A 23,950-nucleotide genomic window follows, 5' to 3' on the forward strand; every position below is an offset into this window, starting at 1 on the left:
TTTCCACAGCACCTAGAGGTCTTGAACATAACAGACACTCAATAATTAGGGACCAGCATTTGGTCTGCTCTGGCGTTCTCACTTTACTGACCAGGAAATACACCTCTGTTGTTAACGACTATCTCTGACAGCTGGCCTGAAGCCCACAAAGTAATGAGGATAGAAACAAAAACTTAAACCCGACTGATCAAGTAGACTCTCAAAAGCTCCACTGATAACCACATTTATCCTTTGTCATTTCTTATTCTAACTTATAACATTTCTTACTGATAACTTTTAGACCCTATTGATGACAAGAAGCATAGGGGGAATTAAAAAAAATACAGGATTTGGAAACTGGCAGTGCCACTTATGAGTTGTGTGATCTTAGGAACATCACGTGTTCTCTGTGAGCCTCAGGCTTTTCTATAAAGTATGGATAACTGAGTTCTCATAAAAGTTATATCAGATATGTAAAAATTATTAGGAGAAGAATAAAATGCAACTCAATGGTAATTATAACTGAATAACGGTCTCTAAGATCCTCTTCTACTATAATAAAGATCACAGCAATTTTATAAAGAAAAAAAAAGCAGAGTCTTTATTTTACATACTTTGCCCTTCATTTGTGTTACTTTGTAAAACTGTCTAATTTAGTCAAGTCTCATAAAATATTTCTCCCAGTTAGATACGGTATTTTGGGGAAGAAAAGATCGTTTTCTTAGTGTTGCAAATTAACCATGGCTAACACTAAAAAATCCAGACTTTAGGAAATCTGACATTCACACTCCTTTATGTTGAACTTGTTGGACACATTGAGCATTTCTCTTGAAGAGAAGGGATGATAGTGCTATCACCCACTCTGAAGAGGGTCTCATCGGGAGACAAGACATAAATCAGTCCTTCAAATGAAGATGTAGCTGAGGGTAGGCACGGCTTGCTCTCTGGTCTAGGAATAACTGGGACCAGACACCCAGGAATCGAGTGTTTCTGATAGTGAGCCAGTGGAGACACGCCCGATGTGACTGGAAAACCTACCTTTGCTTCTCGCTGGTAGCAGCACATATCCCTGCAGCAACAGAGAGATGACTACAATGTTAGGGAGCATCCAGCCTCTACCTCCTAGAATTGCTCCTTGGTTAAGCTCTCTGAGTGAGCTGGAAGAGCGTCCAAGACTGATACCCTGGATACAAGGACAGTCCCTCCTCTGGGGCTACAGGAGGACACATGGGAACAGTTAAGACTAGAACCAGCAGGACCCAGAGTGGTTTTCTCATGACCATCATTAGGAGAAGTTACAACATGGCAACACAATGAAAAGAGTAAGAGAAACCGAGGGACTTATTCTAGAGCATTCATGAAATTGTAGGGAGTATGACTTTGAGTCAGTGTAGCCACTGGCAGAAACCATATGAGTTCATGTTTTAATAACATAAGTTTAAAAAACAATAATGTAAAATCATTTTACATCAGGGGCTAGTGAGGTCTCTATTATTAAAGCTATACAATTACTTAAAAATTGTGTTGCATCTGCTTTGCCAATCAGTATTGTTAATTATGCATAATTACTATATACAAATTTGTATTTGTTATATGGGTAGGTACAATATATTTTCTCTATTTTCCCAATTTATTTAAGATAAACTTTGCTAAATCAGTGAGAGCTAATATGCTAATCTCTAGAAGTTCTTCTTATATGTGCAGAGGCCAAGCTCATGCTGCAATTGTTTGAGAATAATTCTTTCAAAAAAATGTTGACATGAAAAAATATATCCATTTTTTTCTTTGTCTACATTCTCTCCCTACATGCACACATGCACGCACGCACGCACGCACACACACAGAGAGAGAGAGAGAGAGAGAGAGAGAGAGAGAGAGAGAATATCAAGATGAAATTAATAGAGATATCCTAATGGTGATAAACCTTTTCAAAGTTTAAGAGGAATTAAACTTAGGGTAATCTTTCTTAAGGGGGAAGTTTCACATTTAAGTTTTAATTCTAAGTGAAAGGAACTAGAGAGACCACAATTTTCAATTCATATGCTAGAGAGACAGTTGGAAGAAGAGTATATATATCAAAAAAATACTAGTGGAAAAACCCCCAGTCTACCAAAGTGTCATTTACTGTAGTCACAGATTTATGCAGATGGGTAGAGGGTGATTCATTATCAAGGGTAAAGATAAATAATTTACATATCCTATATATTTGGTGGGCCAAAATAATTTAAAGCAGTGACTTCAGAGTTGAAAGTTTGTCTGATAGTAAACAACTAAAAGTTAGTGAAATAAAAATTAAATTCAATTTAGGCAACATATATAAGTTTGGGGAAAAGTAGTGTTATGTATAACTGCACAATTAAACCAGATCTTTTAATATCCATTAAGATTCTCGAACTAAAGCCAAGGATATTTTGTCTATAGTTGTTTCGCCCTGCTATCTTATTAAAGCATATTACACTTATCTTAAATTCCTGATTCATGGTAAAAGTTATGGATATTCCCACTGGGATACTCAAAATTCTTAATTTGTTTACACATTTTGGCTTCTTTCCAGATTTTATGTCAACAGTCACTGATCCAAGAAACAAACAGGCGGAAATGTCTTTGAATAGCATTCTTTTACTATCAGGTCATACATACCTCCATTCAGTAAAACAGGCAACGAAATTCCTGAACTGGGCAGTTCAATAATACATTTTTAAAACTCAAGAGAATGATCTTCCATTCAAACAAGAAAAGAAAAAAGGAACTATGAACTTAACAGGGTCTTAAAAACACACACAGGATGGAAGAGAAATTCCTTCAAACTATTGAAAAAGTTAGTAACATGCAGATTTTATCATCTATTTCCTTCTCCTCAAAGGGATGTTTTGTTATCCACTTAGACTGAAGAGCTTGCTTTCAACCAAATTAAGGGCTCAGATGCAAAGAATAAGAAGGGGGGGCGGGAGAAAGCAAAACCTCACATACCAACAAACCAACCAATTTCAATAGTGCATTTTATAATGAGGTAGAACAAAGAACAAAATGGATAGCTCCAGAATGGCAAACCTCCAGAAACCTCATTCAGTTAATCTTCTAGATGCTTTGCCAAACCTTATCCAAATAACCCAATTATTATAGTCTACAGACTAGTGGAAATTCTTACAAAATTGGCTTCCTTCTGGAATCTCAAATCATGTCTCCACTCGGGTCAGAAAGATCACTAAGAGTGCCTTGTTGAAGTTTTTGCCCCTGGGCTCAAGTGCAATTTTGCAAAATGAAAAATGAGGGAATGCCTCTAGGTAAAATTCTGGATGCAGGTTTAGATTTTGTTAAAACCTTAAGTACAGAACAGCCCCCTCCTAGTTGTAATCTAATTCCCTGAAAAACTGTCCGCAGTAGACTCAGAAATTCTGGATTCCCAAACTCAGTTTGGCTTTCAGTGTGTGGAGTGATCAGGAGGCCTTAATCTCTGCATATGCCTTTTTGCAACTGTCACAACACAAGGCTGATACAGACCTACCTCAAAGAGACCCTGCAAAGATTAATTAAGGTTAAACTGGCCAAAAAAAAAAATAATAATAATAATAATGCATTTGACAAGTCAAGCTTTATCCATGCTGCTAAATAGACCCATATGTTTTAAGAACTGCTCAGAGTATTTGGTAGTATCTTCAACTAAGTACAGAATATATTTACATAATGCATTTCAGCTGTGAAGCCATTTTTAAAAATCAAAGATTCCAATACTTCAGATGGTAAGAGAAAACAATCTGGCTCTGCTCAGGTCTACCTCATTATACGGAGCACCATTCACCCCAAAAACTGCCCATCAAGCGAATACTGGCATATGTGCTTAGGACTGTCTAATGGCCAGGGAAGACTTCATACTTCGTCATGCCTTGGCATTTCTCTAGACTTTCCTTTCTCCTATAAACATGATGAATGGATTTCTACTTCTCTTTTCATGTCTTCTCATGTTGCTGAGGCACAAATAGCTATATGCACCTCTGGTTCATCAGGAAAGTACTTCTGCTTTTTCATTATTCAAGTGTATCTGACATCCACTAGGAAATTCCTACAACTTTAGAGCCCTCAGAGATGTCATTGATAGTAACTGTACATCAGTATTAGTCTTTGTAAATTTTAATGGCACAGGCAGACACAGTGATGTTCCAAAGCATGTTCATGTGTTGCGGGTGATGATGGGCAAAGGAAAGGAAGAGTATAGAAATACTGAAAGACAATGGGACTTAGCTTTTTCCCCTCTTATTAAAGAAGACTCTTTTGAGAGTCATTCTTTAAAAGATCTTAAAGTATTATGTTTTTGTAATATTGCAGGTCATTGTGTTTAGGAATATGAGCTCTAAAGTGAGAAAGCCCTTTGTGAACCTCATTTCTCCCACATGCTGCTTGGGTGACTCTTACTCTCAAGAAGTTATTTGAAATGTATATGCCTTGGTTTCTTCATTTTGTAAAACAGATTGGTACACCACCTGGCACATAAAGTTATTATGAAGAAAAAAAAGATACATGCAAAGCACTAAGAACAATTTCTAGAACATAGCACTCACTCAATAAATGTTAGTCATTTTTATTATTATTTTAAATGCCTGTATTTCAATTCAATATCATTTTAGGCCCAAGAAAGTTTAACTTCTTTTGTAAACTTTTCTAAAACTTTCAGGTCTGTTTTTCTTTTAGTAACTATTAAATAGGGAGGAAGTAACCCTCAGGACCTTCTAGTACTTTGGGACCAACATTTCTCCTCACAAGCATTCTACTTAACAAAATGTGTGTCTGTAGATACATCCTAGATTTGTGAGGACAAACGTACTGATGCACTGCCACAGATGTTCTTTCCTTGGTTACCACTTGGTGTGTAATAAAAAGTCTCAAAACATAGTATTAGCAAACAACACTGAGCGTTGCTTTAGCTCACCTGTCTGGTGGAGGTCACCTGAACTGGCCTGGGGAACCCTGCTGCTCTCAGCTGGGGCTCTTCATCCATTTGTTGATTATCTGGACATCGGCTGATCTGGGCTTTTGTTTTCCTTTGGAGACACCAGGCCAGGTAGGACATGTTCATCTCACGGTGGGGGCAAGAGCAGAACGGAGCAAGTGGCAACATGCAAAGTCTCTTAAGTCTAGTCTCAGGCATACACAAGCCACTTGTGCCTCACTCTGCTGGTCAGAGTAGCTTACACGGTGAATCCCAAAGTCAAGTCGTGCACATATATTCCTCCTATGGAAGCTAAGTGGAAAGAAAGAATATTTCTGAACCAAATTCAATTCACTACCCCCATGCAGACACTGTTAAGTAATCACAGTACTCCATTCCACTGTGACTGAATATAGCTTTTATATTCTCAGCAGCCATTTTAATTGCTAGGAAACCTGCTTAATATGAGGGAAAGAAGAAAAAAAAAAACTGAGACTTCTGATTTTGCACATTTTTAATATATTTTACAGAATAATAAATCTGGATCTCAAATTCTATAAAATAAAACATCACTGTTATTTTCTGAGAGTAAATGTTATATTTATTCAATTGTAATTGAGTTAGTTTTAAAAATATGTATATATACACTAAATATCAATGACAACTGCCATTGGATATTAAAATATCAACCACTTAGTTATTTATCAAACACATATTTTGCTTTATAAAGAGAATATATTGAAAATCTTGAATAGTGTGTTGCTGTCATTTAAAAAAATCTGTGCATTTTTCACCATTTTGAAACTAAAAATGTACAAGAACATATAAAGTGGTACAGTACCCCAGGCTGTGTACCTCACACAGCCAGTTCTGACTTATTTTAAACCACACTAATAAAGCCCAACATGATATGTATTTTTCATTTATTCTGTTTATTTTTGAATTAAACTTTTAAAATTCAATCTTTCTTCATCAAAATGGCTTTAACACTTAAAACTATTACTTATTTTTCCTTGGCCTAAGTAGTTTCAATATTAAAAGGAAATAAAATGTGAAGATTTAATATAAGAAAATGTTTTAGTGCATTGTAATTTTTACAAAATGATCATTGTATTTATACATAGTAAAGTTTTATAGTGCTAAAGATCCAGTATGAAAGTGAAAGTTTACCTGTTGAGCCAATGCAAATCGCTTAAAGTGACCACAGAAAGAATGGCTCTGAGTGGAATATGGAAGTCTAATTCTTACCTGTAAATTCATATACTTGCAACAAGTTATCTCTCAAACTGAGCGGTTTTAAAAAATTTATACCTCTTACCAGTATGTCATTAACCAAACCACTGAACACACTGTTAAATTCTTTAAAAGGCTAATTAAATTGCACTCAATTAGCAAACATTTAGAAAGAAGAGTCTTTCCACAGAACTTTCCACAGGTAGAGGACAATTTTACACCCCTGAAGCATAAATTACTATTATTTTTAACAATATTTGGGAAAATAAAGTGAAAAAAAGACAGTTCCCATGAAAGTAATTAAGTTTACAGAAGCAGTGATGAAAATGTAACTATAAAATTTGCCTCTGGATCTCTTAAACAATAAAAACAACCAGTCTATCTTTCTCTCTTGGCTAATACTTCTCTCCATTCCCTTCACCTCTAGCTACAATTACCAATTAGTCTATGTTGGAAAGATGGCTAGAAAGCCAAAAGCTTCAGGACTTTCCTCTGGTCATTGGGATGATCTGTCCCTCCTTATCCATTCCTCCAATGCACAGTTGGAGCCTCTGGCTTACTTCCCATAGCTTCTCGGCTGGATGTCCTTTGCCAGCATTATGATTAAACAGGGAGATGAGCTTGAAACTTACTATGAGTGGTCCTGAGTTTAATCCCTACTTTTTGTCACTACGCAGCCCCATGGCTGTGGACAAGGCAGTTAAAGATCCCTGAACCTCCAGTTCCATCTAAGCAGTCAAGGATGTGAGAAGACTTCTTTAAATTATTTTCAAAGCTGTGAATCACTTTATAAACTGTAAAGAAAAAGATCGAATGCTATGATAAGGTGATGATGATGATGGTAATTATTTCATGCACAATTTAATATTAACTAAAACCTCATTACACTATTCTAATTGCCTAGGGTAAACTCACAGTCATTGCTCCTAGATAAATTTTCGTCTGGCATAACAGTCCATAAATAAGTTGGAATCTAAGGTAACTTAACTAGCACTCAATCAATAGAATAGTTTTGCTGTGTCATAGATAGGCCGATTCTTGCCTTTACTCAAAGGCACTTTCTCTTTAAAACCCTGAAACATTTCCCTATTTGCCTTTATAAGCACTTCCAAATTCTTAAAACATTTTCACCTGAAGACTTAAAAAGGTGCAGGTGTGAACCTTTCCCAACACAGCCAGCCCACCACCTTAACAATGACATAGGCATTCTAACCAAAAATCTACACATTATCCATATATTTTCATCCTCAAGAATTTGAATTATATCATTTATTTTATATTTCTTAACATCCCTAGAGAGAGAGGAAAAAAGTGGCAAGCCCAGAAATTTACATCCAAACTACAATGAAACAATACATTTCATTTAAGAGAATGAATTATAGTAATAACTCCAGGTCCATTATATTCTACCATTACTGAAATGTAAAACATCAACTCTCCAACCAAAAGAGATCCTTGAGAAAACTAGAGAAAATCATCCAACTTGTTAAGAAGAAATTCCTTAATGTAGGTATTTCACAGTCGATCTTCAACTGATAACATCTCCTGCAGCTTTTATAGTTTCCACATGTAACCTAAGTCTTGGAATCTGATCTAATGTGTTTGTATGAAGTAAATGTAAATATAGAATAAAAGTTATCTCTAATGATTGGATGTACATAATTGTAAAATTTAGTTTTAGGGAAAATCATTTACACATTTAAGGTGTATATACCAGGAGCAATTTGAAAGATTGAAAACTTGATTTTAAACAACAGCAGTATCTGTATCAAAAAATAATTTAATTCTTGAAGATGCAATGACTCCCTCCTTTTCAAAAAAAGACTAATTTGGGATTGACCAAAATAATTTCACTTTCATGAGGATTTCCAGTCTTCTTTTAAATGTATCCAGAAAAATCAGAGACCATTCAAAGTAAGTCAAAATTATTTTTCATAAACCAAGGAAAACAGACAATTTTAAAACAGAAAGTAGGAGAGGATTACATCTTTTTTATGGACCTAGAGTAATGTGGGCCCAACGGTGAAAATATCTCAACCAGAGTTCCCTGTTATCTCCTCTTTTATTTATTTTTTAAGGTGTGGAAAATTAGAATACAGGTCAAAATATCACATGGTAAGAGGACAATTTTAGTATTAAGAACAATTCTAAGTCATATCTATTAGTATCAAGACAATGTGATTTGCTAATTAACACAGAGATAAGATCATGGTTGTTTTCTGAATTCTCATTTCGAGGATGATTACCTCAGCCGTCATTATTTCTATTCAATCTTTTATGCTTTTGTGCAAAGATTATGTGAAAGCAATTAGTTTCCATTTACCTATTTTCTGATTCAATTTATATTTGACATGCACAAAAGTATATTTTTATTTCACAGATATAAACAATGATCCACTTTTTTAACCCAAACATCATATCCCACCAATTATGAGACATAAAAGACAATATAAACATGCCACTACATATAATAGGGAGGGGAGCACAGCAGAGATACCTAGATAAATGTTTCTAAAACCCAATAAGTAATTATCTTTGTGTTCTTCATGCTACCAGGAGCTGACCAACAAGTCCAGAATTTCTTTCTTTGATTAAGGTGGCAATAATCGTAGCACCTTGCCTTAAACTTTCCTGTAGCTTCTGCTCGTCCTAAAAAAATAAAAAAAAAAATAAAAAAGATAATAATAATTTTTAAAAAGATGTCACACATTAAATTTAATAGTTACTTCAAGTTTTTTTAATATTTCTTCATTTTTAGTTTTTCCATCAGCTTTATAGAGACATAACTGACAGATAACATTGCATAAGTTTAAGGTGTACAATGTAATGATATAATATACATATAAATTATGAAATGATTACTACAAGAAACTTAATCCATCACCTCATACAGCTACCACTACAAGGGTAGTGAAAACATTTAAGATCTACTCTCTTAGCAACTTTCAAGCATAAAATATTGTTACCTATAGGCACCATGTTATACATTAAATCCCCAGAACCTATTTACTTATAAGTAAAGTTTGTACTGTTTGATCAACATCTCCCCATCTCCTCCCCACTCAGCTGCTGATAACCACTATTCTACTGTTTTCATGAGCCACTTTTCAAGGTATGCTGCTCTCTAGAGTAGGCATTTATGGAACTCAGGCCACAGCCACTGGTATATACTTGGTCCCTCAAATAAAGAAGAAATTAAAAAAAATTTAAGGTATATATATTTTTGAGAGAGAGAGACAGAGCATAAGCCAGGAGGGGCAGAGAGAGAAGGAGACACAGAATCTGAAGCAGGCTCCAGGATCTGAGATGTCAGTGTCAGAAACCTGACACAGGGCTTGAACCCATGAACCATGAAATCATGTTCTGAGCCCAAATCAGAGGGTTAACTGACTGAGCCACCCAGTGCCCCCAAGGAGAAATGCTTTTGCAAGCACTTTTCATTATATGCAAAAAGTATCCACCCAAGATACCAAGAAAACTCTGACACAGTTTCAAATGTTAACAGTATGAAACAAAAGATTTTCCCTTAATCCAATATCTGACCAACTTTGGCTCATCACTCAAGTGTGAATAGTTCATCAATGATGCAAACCTTTCCTTCATCTTGTTTCTGAGTGTTCTCCAACAGACTTTGTTATAAACTGTGAATACTGGTTGGGAGGAAAAATAAAAACGGCTTGTTGTTTGTGAAGTAAGGATCAGGCAAATTAGTGAAATGAGTTTCTCACAAGTTGCTAAAATGTGGTTTTGCCTTTGAAATCATACTGCCTATGGATATATGTTTACTCTAATGGTTTACGCTTCTTGAGGGGATGAAGGGACGATAGTATGAAGGGGAAAAGAAAGTCAAAAGAGAGATAATACCTTTAAAAAGATTTTTGTGTTATTAATTACACTAGGTTCAAAAAGAAGGACCTGGGGGGCGCCTGGAGGGCGCAGTCGGTTAAGCGTCGGACTTCAGCCAGGTCACGATCTCGCGGTCCGTGAGTTCGAGCCCCGCATCAGGCTCTGGGCTGATGGCTCGGAGCCTGGAGCCTGTTTCCGATTCTGTGTCTCCCTCTCTCTCTGCCCCTCCCCCCGTTCATGCTCTGTCTCTCTCTGTCCCAAAAATAAATAAAAAAAAAAAAAAGTTGAAGAAAAAAAAAAAAAAAAAAAAAAAAGAAGGACCTGGTAACCAACCTCTAAATGTGGGCATCATCCTTAACGCCTTTTCCTTTTTTTTCCCCCCATGTTTATTTATTTGTTTTTGAGAGAGAGGAGTGAGCAGAGGAGGGGAAGAGAGAGAGGGAGAAAGAATCCCAAGCACAATCCATGCTGTCAGCACAGAGCCCAACGTGGGGCTCAAACTCACGAACTGTAAGATCATGACCTGAGCCAAAACCAAGAGTCCAACACTTAACCAACTGAGCCACCCAGGCATCCGTTTAATGCCCTTTCCTAATGTTCAGTGTAGCAAAGTACCTCCTGCTTCTACCTCCTTGGTGTTTTTTTCAATCCATACAAGCCATTCAAAGCCCTGCTGCCAGCAAAACATCTCTGTCCTGAATTACTGCAGCAATTTCACCAACAGTCTCTTTCAAGTCTTGTCCTCTTCTACCCTGTTTCCCACACAGGAATCAAAACACTTAATGTGAAGTACAGATATGCTCACCTCACTACACTGCCTAAAATCCTTTCAAGGCCACCTTTTGAACTTCAGGATCAAGTCAGAACCCTTTACCTCTTTACCCTTCCATCCTCTTCCTGCCTTTCCCTTATGATTACTAAATTCTCCCAGTCACACAGAACTGCTTACGATTGCCCAAACAAGCTCTTTTTCTAGCCTCTCCCCCCTTTGCACCAGTTAATGCCTTTGCCAGAAAAGCTATCCCACTCCCTTTCAAGTTTGGCTGACCGTGGTTACTCTTTATAGTTCGGCCCAGTTTTCAATGGTTACAATCTACCCTAACTCCTGCCCTCCAGCCCAGTTGGGTGAGGTGAATCTGTTTCCACAGCTATGAATTCCTCTGGTACACTGAGTTTGCAATAGCCTTTTGAGTTAACCATCTATCTCTTCTACCAGATGATGAGTTTCTTGATATAAAGAATTTTTCATTTTCTTTCTGAATAAGGAACACTTAGTTCAATGCCTAACACATGGTAGCACTCCACAAATTATAATGAATTCAAATCACAGGAGGCTATATGATAGAGACATCATCACCCTTTCAGTTTAACTCATTTATTAATAACAGTGACCACTTTTGGGTTACTTTGTTGACTCCTATTTTCACATTTAGCAGGAAGCCTGGCAATGGCACAAAGAATATAATCAAAACCTTTCTACTATCACACCTTCACCAGCTCAGAGATCCAAGGTTCCTCACTTATGAGGATGTTGGTGAGAGACCACCTCTGCATAAGCTCCTCTTTTCCATCAGTTTGCCTGATTGTGTTCAAAAGGGGAGAGCTGGGGAAAACCCACAAAGGGGCTAAATGGTCAGTACTTTGCATCTTGCAAGTGAGGTTTTTTTTTTAAAGATTTTTAAAATTAATTATTATTTCTTAGGGAGCACACAAGTGGGGTAGGGGCAGAGAGACAGAGACAGAGTGAGAAAGAGAGAGAGAACCTCAGGCAGGCTCTGCAGTGTCAGCACAGAGCCTGATGTGGTGCTTGAACTCGTGAACAGTTAGATCACGACCTGAGCTGAAGTCAGAGGTTTAACCCAGTGAGTCACCCAGGTGACCCTCAAGTGAGTTTTTTTTTTTTTAATTTTTTTTTAACGTTTATTTTTGAGACAGAGAGAGAGCATGAACGGGGGAGGGGCAGAGAGAGAGGAAGACACAGAATCGGAAACAGGCTCCAGACTCTGAGCTGTCAGCCCAGAGCCTGACACAGGGCTCAAACTCACGGACCGCGAGATCGTGGCCTGAGCTGAAGTCGGACGCTTAACCGACTGAGCCACCCAGGCACCCCTCAAGTTAGTTTTAATGACATTTCAATATTGGATTTCAAATGCTGTACAGGTTTCCTGAAAATCACGTATTAACAAATCATTCTAAGGCCATATATGTTTATGCTTAAAATGTTATTCATTCATAAATACACAGAATACTCTAAAACTGAACAAAATACAAATTAACTATAAATATGTATTTGTCACTCCTTATGATTAATTAATTACAATACTGCACAGTTTATAATACACATCCACACCTGTCTCATTTACTGAGACATACAAAAGATGATGAAAATTAAGTTTCCTCCTCTAAAAATAAACAGAAAAAGACTATCTGAATAGCTTCTATGAAACCAGTTTATACTTGTGATAATGAAAGCCACCAAGTAACGAATGAACAAGGGGAAGAAATCTGTTTAAGATCCTAGGGCTACAAAAATCACATTTCTTTATCTTAGAATAAGGCTTCTGTCCTCATTTTAGAGTCCCATAACTTACACATTTTTAAACAATGAATTTAAGTAAGAATGCTCTTTTAAAGGTTAATTTATTGGGTGGCTCAGTCGGTTAAGCGGCCGACTTCGGCTCAGGTCATGATCTCACTCACGGTCTGTGAGTTTGAGCCCCGCGTCAGGCTCTGTGCTGACAGCTCAGAGCCTGGAGCCTGTTTCAGATTCTGTGTCTCCCTCTCTCTCTGCCCCTGCCCTGTTCACACCCTGTCTCTCTCTGTCTCAAAAATAAATAAACGTTAAAAAAATTTAAAAAAAAATAAAGGTTAATTTATTTGTGCAATCTTTATAGGCATCATTTAGAACGATTTTAATTCGGTGAGAAGAAACTATGTTATTCTACTGTTTTCCCTCCTGAGCTTACTTTATTCCTGAAAAATAGAGAAATTTAAAAAGTGATTAAACAAGATGCTGAGACACACCTACAATCAGAAAATTCTAGTATGTACAAAAGCAGATATTCAAATAATGTGTGGATTTCAAACTCATCTCAAAATTTCTTACCTCTATAAAAGTATTGCTAATGTAGTTTTGAAAAAATGCAAATTCACATAGATATTTTTTTTTGAGAGTGAGAGAGACAGAGGGTGTAAATAGTGAGGGGCAGAGGGGGAGAGAGAAAAGTGGCACTCACCGGGGGTTTGTGTTTTATCCAAAGTGGGGCTCGAGCTCCTTGAACCCATAAACTATGACATCATGACCCGAGCCGTAGTCAGATGATTAATGACTGAGTCACCCAGGTGCCCTGGCTGAGATCTTTAAAAAAGCATTTCTTGCTGCCAGGGGATATGCAAACCAGTGTTTTTAACCCGTGTGGGGGGGGGGGGGAACACAGGGGCCTTACAGGTGGTCATTTTATTATGTCTATGTTTATTATGTCTCTCTCTCTCTCTCACACACACACACAAACACACATATATATGTATATGTATACATATGTGCATTCCCTTGTGTATACCAGGTATTATATAATAAAAATGTTTAATGTTAAAACTAAGCAAATTCAACATAAATACTGAAAACTCCTGTTGATAGTACACATTCTTGGTATGATATAATGAAATGGCATTTACTGCTGTGGTCTTCCTCCCCAAAACCTGTAAGCCCAGTCTAATCATGAGGAAAACATTACATACAAACAAAAGAGGGCATCCTACAATATATCTGACCAGTCCTCCTCAAAACTGTGAAGTTTATCAAAAAACAATCTGAGAAACTGTCATCGCCAAGAGGAGCCTAAAGAGACATGACAACAAAAAGTAATAAAATATCCTGTAATAAGAAAATACATTAGGTAAAACTAAGGATATGTGAATGAACGATGGATTTTAGTTGTTAAAAATAGGGGAACCTGGGTGCAGGGCATGTATGTTCAATTTAAAAATATTTCTCGATTTATGTGCCAGAATTACAAAAATTGAATTACAAAGGTAACTGGTGCACACCAGCCCACTTGTATATTCCTTAAATACACTATTCTTTTAATAAATTATGCAACTGATAAGGGCACCAACTCTATCATGAGTCCGCTGGTACTAAAATACAGGCTTTGACAATATTCAAGTGATCTTTAGCAAATTATGTAGTTTCATAGTTCTCCTTTTTTTTTTTCATCTAAAACAGAGATAACAATATTAGCTACATCACAGCTTGTCTGTGGGGACTACATCAGACACCCGTAAACCACAGACTTAGGTAAATATCCATTCATAATAACTATTAGAATTATTTTATGGTGTGCGCTAATTTCACACCTGACAGAGGGGCTGATATCACCCTCTGATCATATGTGACAGTTAAATCTGATGATCTACCATATGTAAAAATACTGTTGCAGGTCTTGGACAGTCACCTCTCTATGTCTACAACCCTTGAAAGACAAGCCTATTAGCTAACATTCACCCCTGCTATCGTGTTGAGAGATTTTTTCCAAAGTATAAAGTGATACAGAGCCCAAGAAGAGAAGAATGATAATTTCTCAGGCAGAAAAGACACAGATTGCAATTTAGAGTTGTTAAGGTCGTTGGATTTCTGCAGGCAAAGTCCCTGGGAGTGGGGACTTGCAGAGAAGTTCTAAAAATCTGCTAAACTTTCCTTGATTCCTTGGCCAGCTTTTAAACTGGGCTTACACAGGAAGAAACCCAGTGGCGTCTAGCAGAGAATAACTGCTGGAAAGCTGGGAGCTGAGCAAAAGTTTCAGAGGCTACACCGTACTGAGGACAAGAAGGTTAGATCTGAGTTTGGCTAGAATGAAGAGACCTTGGTGAATACCCATGGCTTGCAGTTCAGAGCTCTAAAAGGCCATGCGTGCAGCCTGGGAATAAAGAAAAAATTGAATTGGACCGGCCCTAACAAAGGTTAAACAGTCTCCAGAAGATCAGGTTGATCTCCCAATAATACAAATGCTTTCCAGAACAAATTTTAATATTCTTTGGAGGAAGATAAAATAAGCTAGAGCGTTTAAAACGTTTTATAACTCAAGTATGGCATATAATAAAATCTTACTAGATGAGTAAAGAGGCAGAAAGCAAAAAAAGCAGGAAAAAAAACCATAAAGGAGAGAAAACGATCCATATATTGGATTCATATATTGCACCATTTTCAGACATAGTCCATATGTTAGAATTGGCCTGAAAGAATTTCAAAATAAGTATAATTAATGTGTTAAAAAAAAGATAGGGAAGAGATGGCAACATTGATGAAAAATGGACATTTTCAACAGACAATGGGACCTATAATAAAGAATATTTTACAACTATAAGATGTAACACTTGAAATTAATAACTAATTGTAGTGGTTTAATATGAGATGGGCAGGGCTGATGATCCTGAAGGCAGATTAAAATAAATACATACATATCCAAACCGAAGTACAGAGAGAGAAATGGTGAATTGTTGCTATAATCATCTTTATACCTGTGACCAACTACTATTTCACTTCCCTACCGCTTCCTTATCTACTGTTACACCCAGCAGGCCACCAGAACATTTGTTTGGGACATTTAGAAAATCACCTGTGGGTTATCTCAGCAGCCATGTCACCTGGGAATATTCACTACATGAAACTAACAAGCAAAAAAACAGTCAACCCCATTTCTAGACAAGCAGTGCAATGTCATGTACCTAAATGTGCAAAAGATGAGGCTAAAGGTAGTATTGTTACAGCTGGCCCTAAAGGGATGAGAGAATTCAGAGTGTGGTAAGACCACATAAGGCTGGAAAAATGCCTGAAGGAGGTACAAGCAAAGGGTGAGAAAAAGGCAAAAACTTCAGAGTCCCAGATGGACAAGAAATACTGAGGGAACAAGAAATCATGACTAATTTTTGTGGTGGCATATCACTGTGAGAGGCTAGACCTTGCAAAGATATTGCAAGAAAAGTGAGTACCCAAACTCCCCCCTACACACACACACACACACATAAAATTACCAAAATTACATTTATCAACAGTTCATATACTATCTGTAATTCTAGCAGTTTCCAGGCTTCAGGTTTACCTTAATTTCTACTCACAAGTCATAAAGAGCATAAACTGTAAACACGGCACACCAATTTTTACATTCTCACACATAAAAATCAAAAGCATACATTTCGTGAGTTTAAAGAAAAACAGGAGAGTATTTAATGATACAAAATGTGTTAAAGTTTGTGTTAAATCTAAATTATTGTCATAATCGTAATTACTTCTTTTATCTTGCTCACTTCATAGCAATGTAAAATTTTTGAGAAAAATCATAAAAATTGCCAATTCTAACCTGTCATAAAACAATAAAAACATAACTTTTAGCTCAAAAATACAGCATTTACTTTCTTTGGTTACAAGTGTATTTAAAAAAAAAATTGGAAGCCAGCAAGAAAGGAAATAAAGAATACAGTGGTCTGATTTCTTGAAATACTAGAGGGGAAAATAGCAAAAAATTAACAAAAGTTCTTTTTGGATGATGGATTTATGGCTATTCTTATTTCCTCAGTGTGTTTTATTTTCAAAATTTCCAAACAGAACACAACTTACTCTCTAGTAAGAAGAGTAAGTTGTTCTAAAATTTAGTTTCAAGACTGTTTAAATCCTGGTAACTAAATTTGATTTGTCATTGCATAAAGTCAATAATATAGAACACTGTCCAAATTTCCAGGAAATATTTATCTTCATAAAAAATCTTAAAAATCTATATAAACACTTTTTATTTGAATATTTTTGTCTTCATTAGACAGTCCAAGAAAGAATTATGTTAATAAATCACAAGGCCTTAGCTTTCCACTGACTTAGAGCTTAAGAAAAATATCTTGGACATCACACGAAAGGAAACAGCAAAAATTTTGTCCTTAATTTTATTCAATACATTAACAATTGTTCATTGAGATCCTGGATAGTTTACCATGTTTTTTCATATTAGGAAGAACATTAGATGAAATATCAACATATAATAGCTATTTTTAATTTCATATACTCTCAAACTGAATTATTTGGGATTAAAATTCATATGGATTTCATATGGACTTCATCTAGAAACATCACATTTAGCTATTTCTTTATCCTTTGTCATTTCAAGATTAAGATGAAATGCCCTATGTTTAGATGAAAGATGCACAGAAGTTGCAATTATTGTCTTAAACACAGAAGGTAATTCTAAATTTACTCCACAGCAATTAAATCAATGGAATGTCAATGGAATCCTGATCTTTGTCTGTATGTGGTTGGTTTCTTTTCCAGTTAATACATAGGTGTCCATATGATGGTTGTGTGTATCTATCAACTTCCATAAAGGAGTAAAGTTTTGATGCAGAAATTCTCATGGGACTCTGAAGCAGTTGGCAAAATTTGGGAACTCGGGGAAAGTAGGAGGTATTATTTTCATAGAAGACTGGGAATGACAGGAATGGTTTCATAATTTATAGCAGCTCCTCTTTTCCCTCCTCCGTATCAGCTACCAGTAGTGCCATTTTCATATAAAGCCTATGTCTTCGAAATTCCTTCCTCTCCGAATGTTCCCTTCCATTTTCTCAAGGACAACTTATGGCAGAACTATTCCCAGTGTATATGAACTTTAAGAACTTTTTAAAAGATTTTTTTTAAACATTAAATTCTATCACTGTACTACACTGCTCTGAGTCTTTGAATAAAGAGGCATAAACAAATTTATAGTATGCTGTTAGAACCAAATTTATGTCTATTTTGCAGAATATGTTGTCAAAGAATAGCAGGAAAATCTATGACATCATTGTTGTCCAAATCTTTATAGACAACCTGAAAGGAAATCTTTTAGAGATACTCATCCTCCCTACACATCACTCCTAAAGAACACAATGTACTGTGTTAAAAGGAAGACTATAAAGTTAAAATATAGGTATATATTAATTTAGGCTTTAGATATGTCACTAGATTACACAGCTCTTTTTGAAACGTAAGCATTATATTGTCTCAGCAAATTCCATACCTAAACCCTAATTCAATTTCTATGAATTACAAAACCATCCTGAAATTCAGGTTGCTCTTATTTTGATATTAATATCCTTCTTCCAGCTATCCTTGTTTTGGTGAACTTATGCAAAATAATATCAAAATGTCAAAACTGTCAAGCACTCCAATTAAAAGCTCACTATAACATACATTTACAGAGAGCATATACAATATACAAAAATATATCATAAACAATATATAAAATGCTACATTGCTGACTTAAAAATCTTTTAACACTTTTGTTACATTTATAAGATAATATGAAATAAAAAAATTGTATATATTTTCCTGATATGGAAGGAAAAAAAAAATCTAATGGTAACACACTGCCCCCTAGTGGATATGAAGATAAAAGTTTGCTGTGTATAAATTTCCAAAACTTCAGGAAAAAGCAGTCACTTATTGATGAGCGTTTGAGAAAAACAAAACAGTCCTATCCAAATGAAAAGCATTTGTCTCTTGATAATTTGAGTTAAACAGCTGTCTCCTGAAAACCTCGGTAATAAAACAGTATGATATGCACTTGGATTTACTTATTAACATAATCATCACATAGCAGTTTCAGTCTCCTTTTTTCTTAATGCCTTACCCATACTGTAGGTATTCAATAAGTATCCGTACAAAGAGTTAACTAAGAAAAATAATCAGTTAACAAAACTCTGGGGTCCACCACTGTTACTTTGCTTAACAGATAAAGGTAGGAAAGACCCAAACTTTGCAGTGTTTAGCGCCATAGTACAGGGGGGTAAAACATGGGCAACCAAAAAGCAGATGTCTACTCTGAGAAACAAGCAGTTCATTGTTATGTCAATTATTTCTAGATCTGTGATTTGTCACACTGTCATCCTTTATTTTCTTTTAACATCATTCTTACTATCAATTTCACAACTTAATAAAGTTGAAATAAAGTGTTCTCATACACAATGTCCCTTTTAATTAGCAGAATGTTTTGATCCTACACAACTTGCCCAGCAGCCCTGCTAGCTTTCTACTGTGACATCCCTCGCCAGTCACACTCCAACTGCTCAAAGTCTGCATCCACACCATCCTTTGGCTGGATGCTACAGGGATGCTGGATGCTACCTAGGATGTCTTAACTGGAGTGGTCTAGGATGTCCCAGCTGGCTACTCTTCTTTGCTTTTGGCTACAGCTCTCATCTCACTAGGACACCATTTTCATTATCAAACCCACCTTACTTTCAGCACATACTTGACATTACAATCTAAGACTCTCCACAAACAACCTAATTAACCCTTCTAACCGTGGTTCTCACTTCTTTACTATACAGAATCCACTTTTGTGGCCATACTGGTATAATCAGCTATTTCTTCTTTAGTAAAATGGTTTCCTCATAATTGTTTTTCTACTTCTCATCAATTTTCAAAAACCTGGCTGTGATGACATGCTCTAATGAAATTATCTATTTTAGTGAACATCAATAATTTACATTATCATTCTCTTATTAGTATTTTTATTAGGTTTCACACATATAAGTCTTATTTTCTTAGCTAAGTTGTAGGTAGTAAAAGAAAAGTCTCCTAAATTAAGTTATAACATCAAATAAAGTACTATATTCATAGTAGGTACTCAATAAATACTTACTAGATCAATTTGCTAATTCTATAAAGATCTGGTCCTATATATGACTATTAAGACATCTCTGAAACATCAAAGTATTTAGATAAAGGATGCATCTTTATAGAAATAACCTATTAAAAATAAAGTAAGAAAAAAAAAAACCCTGCTTTCTGTACTTGAAAATTGGAAAGATGTCAAAGGCTAGAATTTTGTGTTACATGATTCCTCCTACTATGAAAGAGTGCCTGGTTTGGGAGTTAAATCTAAGGGACATTGATAAATTGACATTAATATACCTAAGTCAAGGGGATAAAGCCAGATGATGAGGCAAACATTCTCAGATAGGGTAGGTACATAAGCAGAAAAGCAATATATACTAGACATAGGAGGGCAATGGGTACTGTTTCCAGAACGCATGAGAAATGACAAAGGGGACAGAAAGATTATGCACAAGAGTTTCTTCTTGAGTGGAGGTCTAGGTAGAAACACAATTAGTGGGAAAATGTTGATAATTCTCTCAGAGCAGAAAAACTTTAAGTTTTTCCTGTAAATTTTAGATTCAAATTTTTAATAACAAACTTAATACAAGGGAAAAACTTAAATGAATCAATGCAAACATATTTTCTTGGTAGCTGTGTGTGTGTGTGTGTGTGTGTGTGTGAGAGAGAGAGAGAGAGAGAGAGAGAGAGATGGAAAGGGGGAGAATTATTATTGGAATAGTTTTCAGCAGTTAAAAAGAAAAGGATGCACAGTTAATGATCATTAGATTCTTGACTATTGGTTAAATGGGTAAATAGTATCCAAAATCTTAATCCCCAGGTTCCACAGAAAAGTGTTTAACATTGCATTAAAAACTCTATTTTCTTCAAGAAGCATGCTTTCAATTACAACTTACAAAAAGAGTTGCATCCTGCCCAGACTGGTGCTAATTTTTGTCAGTATTAACCAGCAAAAAGTAGATTGGCCAAGCTCCCTCTAAGCATCAGAGCAGAATTATTTCTCAGGAAGAAGCTCACAGATAGTAGAATTGTGCCTCTAAAGCTTCTTCCCAGGGAGGAGAAACAAAAAACCAGATATGCAAAGCAGCATTCTAGGTGGAAATAACTTACTGGAATTATCAGAATTCAATCGCTTTCTGAAATGACACTACTAAGTGAAGACAGTAAGATTAAAGAAGATGATTCAATCATAGGATTGGGAACAAAGAAGGAATAATTTTATGTCATAAGGGATTTCATGTAGGTATTAAATAAATGTATTTTGAATTAAAAATCTCATTGGAGGTGACAGATAACCTACTTTTTCTATATAAAACTGAATTCAGTAAGTGGAAGTCAAATTTGAAAATGTTTACAACTCAGAAGAATAAAGGACAAAAAATAGTAAAAAGTCAAGGCATTATATTAAAAACTAAATTATATAAGAAAATTGGGAGAGAAAACACAACAGATTATACAGAAGTTATCATGATGCAGGAAAAAAAAATCCCTTAATTAAATAAGATCAGGAATTGCAGAAAGGTATCATTTAGTGCCTTGAAAAATTAGTGACAACCGTCAAAGAAGCCATATTCAGATGTTACCTTCAAATTTAAATATAAAAATTCAACAGCCTTCAGCAGACGATACAGATTATTTCTAATAAGCAAGAATGGTTCATGTGTAACTTTTGTGAAATGCTAAGTATTAAAAGAAAATGAGGTTTAAGGAAAACATTGTTACCAAAGAATCCTGACCTGTGTTAGAAGAACAAAAAAGGAGACATTGTGCAATATGCAAGGGCCCTAAATGGCCAGTTAGTGGAATGTTTCTTTAAAAAGAACTATTTAAAAACTTAACTTATCCAATGATCAAATGAGGAAAAAAGAATAGGGACTCCTTTTAACAACTACTTAAGGAATTTAACTAATACCAGACAGTAAGCTATATATTAAGAAGTAACAGACACATAGTTATTTACCTCTATGGAATATGTAGTCAGTTAAGTCAAACAAACACATAAACATATTCTAATAACAAGTTATGAAGGAAAAACAGACCCATTTATTACCAAAATAAAATCAGCATTAGAATTATCAGGCACAAAACATTTTTAAAACCATATTAAAAAATCCAAATAAATCAACACAGGAACACAAAAATGAGCAAGCAAAACAACATTCTCAAATGTGTAGATTTGAAAAATAAAAAAAAACAGAACTCATACAAATGAAAAAAAATGCTGAATTTAAACATACAAAACAATTTCAAAGTATGGGTCAGAATAGAGATTAGACCTAACTGAAAAGAGTATTACTGAAACTGAACACAGAGTTGAAGAAATTACTCAATACTCATATCAGAGATGATAAAGAATAGAAAATATAATAGAAGTTTAAGGAATTTGGCAAATAGGACAAAAATGTCCAATATATATTTAATCAGAACCCCAGAAAGGGAGAACAGAGACAATGGGGGGAAATGAAAAATAATTATTGCTAAAAAACTTCCAGAAGTTATGGACTACATGAATTCATTCATAAGGGAAACCCACTAAATTCCAAGGTTGATAAAAAGGAACACAGACCAATAACAAGGGAACTGTGAAACACCAAATATAAAGAGACAATTAAAAAGCCACTAGAGAGAACAGACCAAGAGAGGATTAACAATAGACTTACAACAGTCTTCCTCACAGCAACAAGGAAGCAAGAACATGATAATGTATTTGTAAAGAGTGCTAAAGACAAAAAAGCAAACATTAACTCATTCCAAAACAAAACAGAACAAAACAAAAAACTATTAACCTAGAACACTTATTACTTCCTATCACAAACACAATGTATCAACAATGAAGATAGAATATGGGCTCACTCAGTTAAACAAAACCTAAGTTTACTCATTTTATTTATTTTTTTTCTTTTTCTTTTCTTTATTTTATTTATTTACTTATTTTATTGTTAATTTATTTATTTTTAAAAGTTTACTTATTTATTTTGAGAGAGAGAGAACATGAGTGGCGGAGAGGCAGAGAGGGAGAGAGAGAATCCCAAGGAGGCTCTCCCTCTCTGCCTCTCCCTCACTCATGTTCTCTCTCTCTCTCAAAATAAATAAACTTTTAAAAATAAATAAATTAACAATAAAATAAGTAAATAAATCTGAAAGCAATGTCTCCAGAAAATTAATGAAAATAATGTTTAAGGGGTGGTTGGGTGGCTCAGGTGAGTAAGTGTCCAACTTTGGCTAAGATCATGAGCTCATGGTTCATGAGTTCAAGCCCCACATGGGACTCTCTGCTCTCAGCACAGAACCTGCGTATGATCCTCTGTCTCCTCTCTCTCTGCCCCTCCTCCCAGCTCTCTCTCAAAAATAAAAAAAAAAACATTAAAAATTAATTTAAAAAATAGCATTTAAGGGGTGCATGGGTGGCTCTGGTGGTTGAGCAGCTGACTTCAGCTCAGGTCATGATCTCACAGTTCAGGAGTTTGAGTCCCACAATGGGATTGCTGCTGTCAGTGCAGAGCCTGCTTTGGATCCTCTGTCCACATTTCTTTCTGCACCTCCCCACTCATGCTCTCTCTCAAAAATAAACATTTTTCAAAAAAGTAACATTTAAATACAGACAGTATTTAAAAGAACAAAAAAAAAAATACTGGCTAAGAACAGCAGCATAAAAAGTAGAAGGTGAGCAATCAAACAAAATGTTCTAAGATCAATGAAATTGTAGGGAGAGTGATCAAAATTCTAACTAGACTTTCACATAAATATGCAAAGTAAATTTCAGAAGGCCTCCTAAATGTCTAATAATAGAATGTGGGGGTGCCTGGGTGGCTCAGTCAGTTAAGCATCAGACTCTTGATTTTGGCTCAGGTCATGAGCTCATGGTTCATGAGTTCAAGCCCTGCATTGGGCTCCACCCTAACAGTAGGAGTCTGCTTTGGATTCTTTCTCCCTCTCTCTGTCTGCCCCTCCCTTGCTCTCTCTCTCTCTCTCTCTCTCTCTCTCTCAAAATAAATAAATGAACTTAAAAAAAAAAAAAAACAGAATGTGAAACCCATTTATTAGTTAAGAGAAAACAGAGTGAAAAACCATTGGGGCTTCCAGGTACCTAAAACCAAAGATGGTTCTCACAATATTTTAAGGGAAAAAAAAAAAAAACAAGAAAAAGAAAAGGAAAAACAAGAAAAAGAAAAGGAGAAACAAAACAAAAAACATAAACAAAACTTAACAATGAAAAGATCAAATAAAATTTACACACAACAACAACTTGAGTATAATTTGAAGAGAGAGAACTTCCAAAATAACTTTAAGTCAAAAGAAAAAAAAAAAAGAGAAAATCACCAAATTAAAAT

At 35.5% G+C, this 23,950-nt stretch overlaps 1 protein-coding gene across 3 annotated transcripts in view; it reads right to left on the reverse strand.

The window, feature by feature from the left end:
- The window catches only part of CRPPA (CDP-L-ribitol pyrophosphorylase A), a 431,068-nt gene that overhangs the window by 102,100 nt on the left and 305,018 nt on the right, over positions 1-23,950 (reverse strand). For 2 of the 3 annotated variants that reach the window (XR_007460022.1, XR_007460021.1), the window contains exon 10: positions 4,904-8,785. Coding sequence is in view for 1 of the 3 variants with exons in the window: in XM_049641571.1 (XP_049497528.1) it covers positions 8,681-8,785 (105 nt within the window). In the remaining 2 variants the exon portion in view is untranslated. Of the gene's footprint in view, positions 1-3,444; positions 8,786-23,950 lie in introns of those variants that run through there. The other variant, XM_049641571.1, reaches the window with a different exon arrangement.

Source organism: Panthera uncia, chromosome A2 (assembly GCF_023721935.1).
Source record: "Panthera uncia isolate 11264 chromosome A2, Puncia_PCG_1.0, whole genome shotgun sequence".
Lineage (NCBI taxonomy): Eukaryota > Metazoa > Chordata > Mammalia > Carnivora > Felidae > Panthera > Panthera uncia.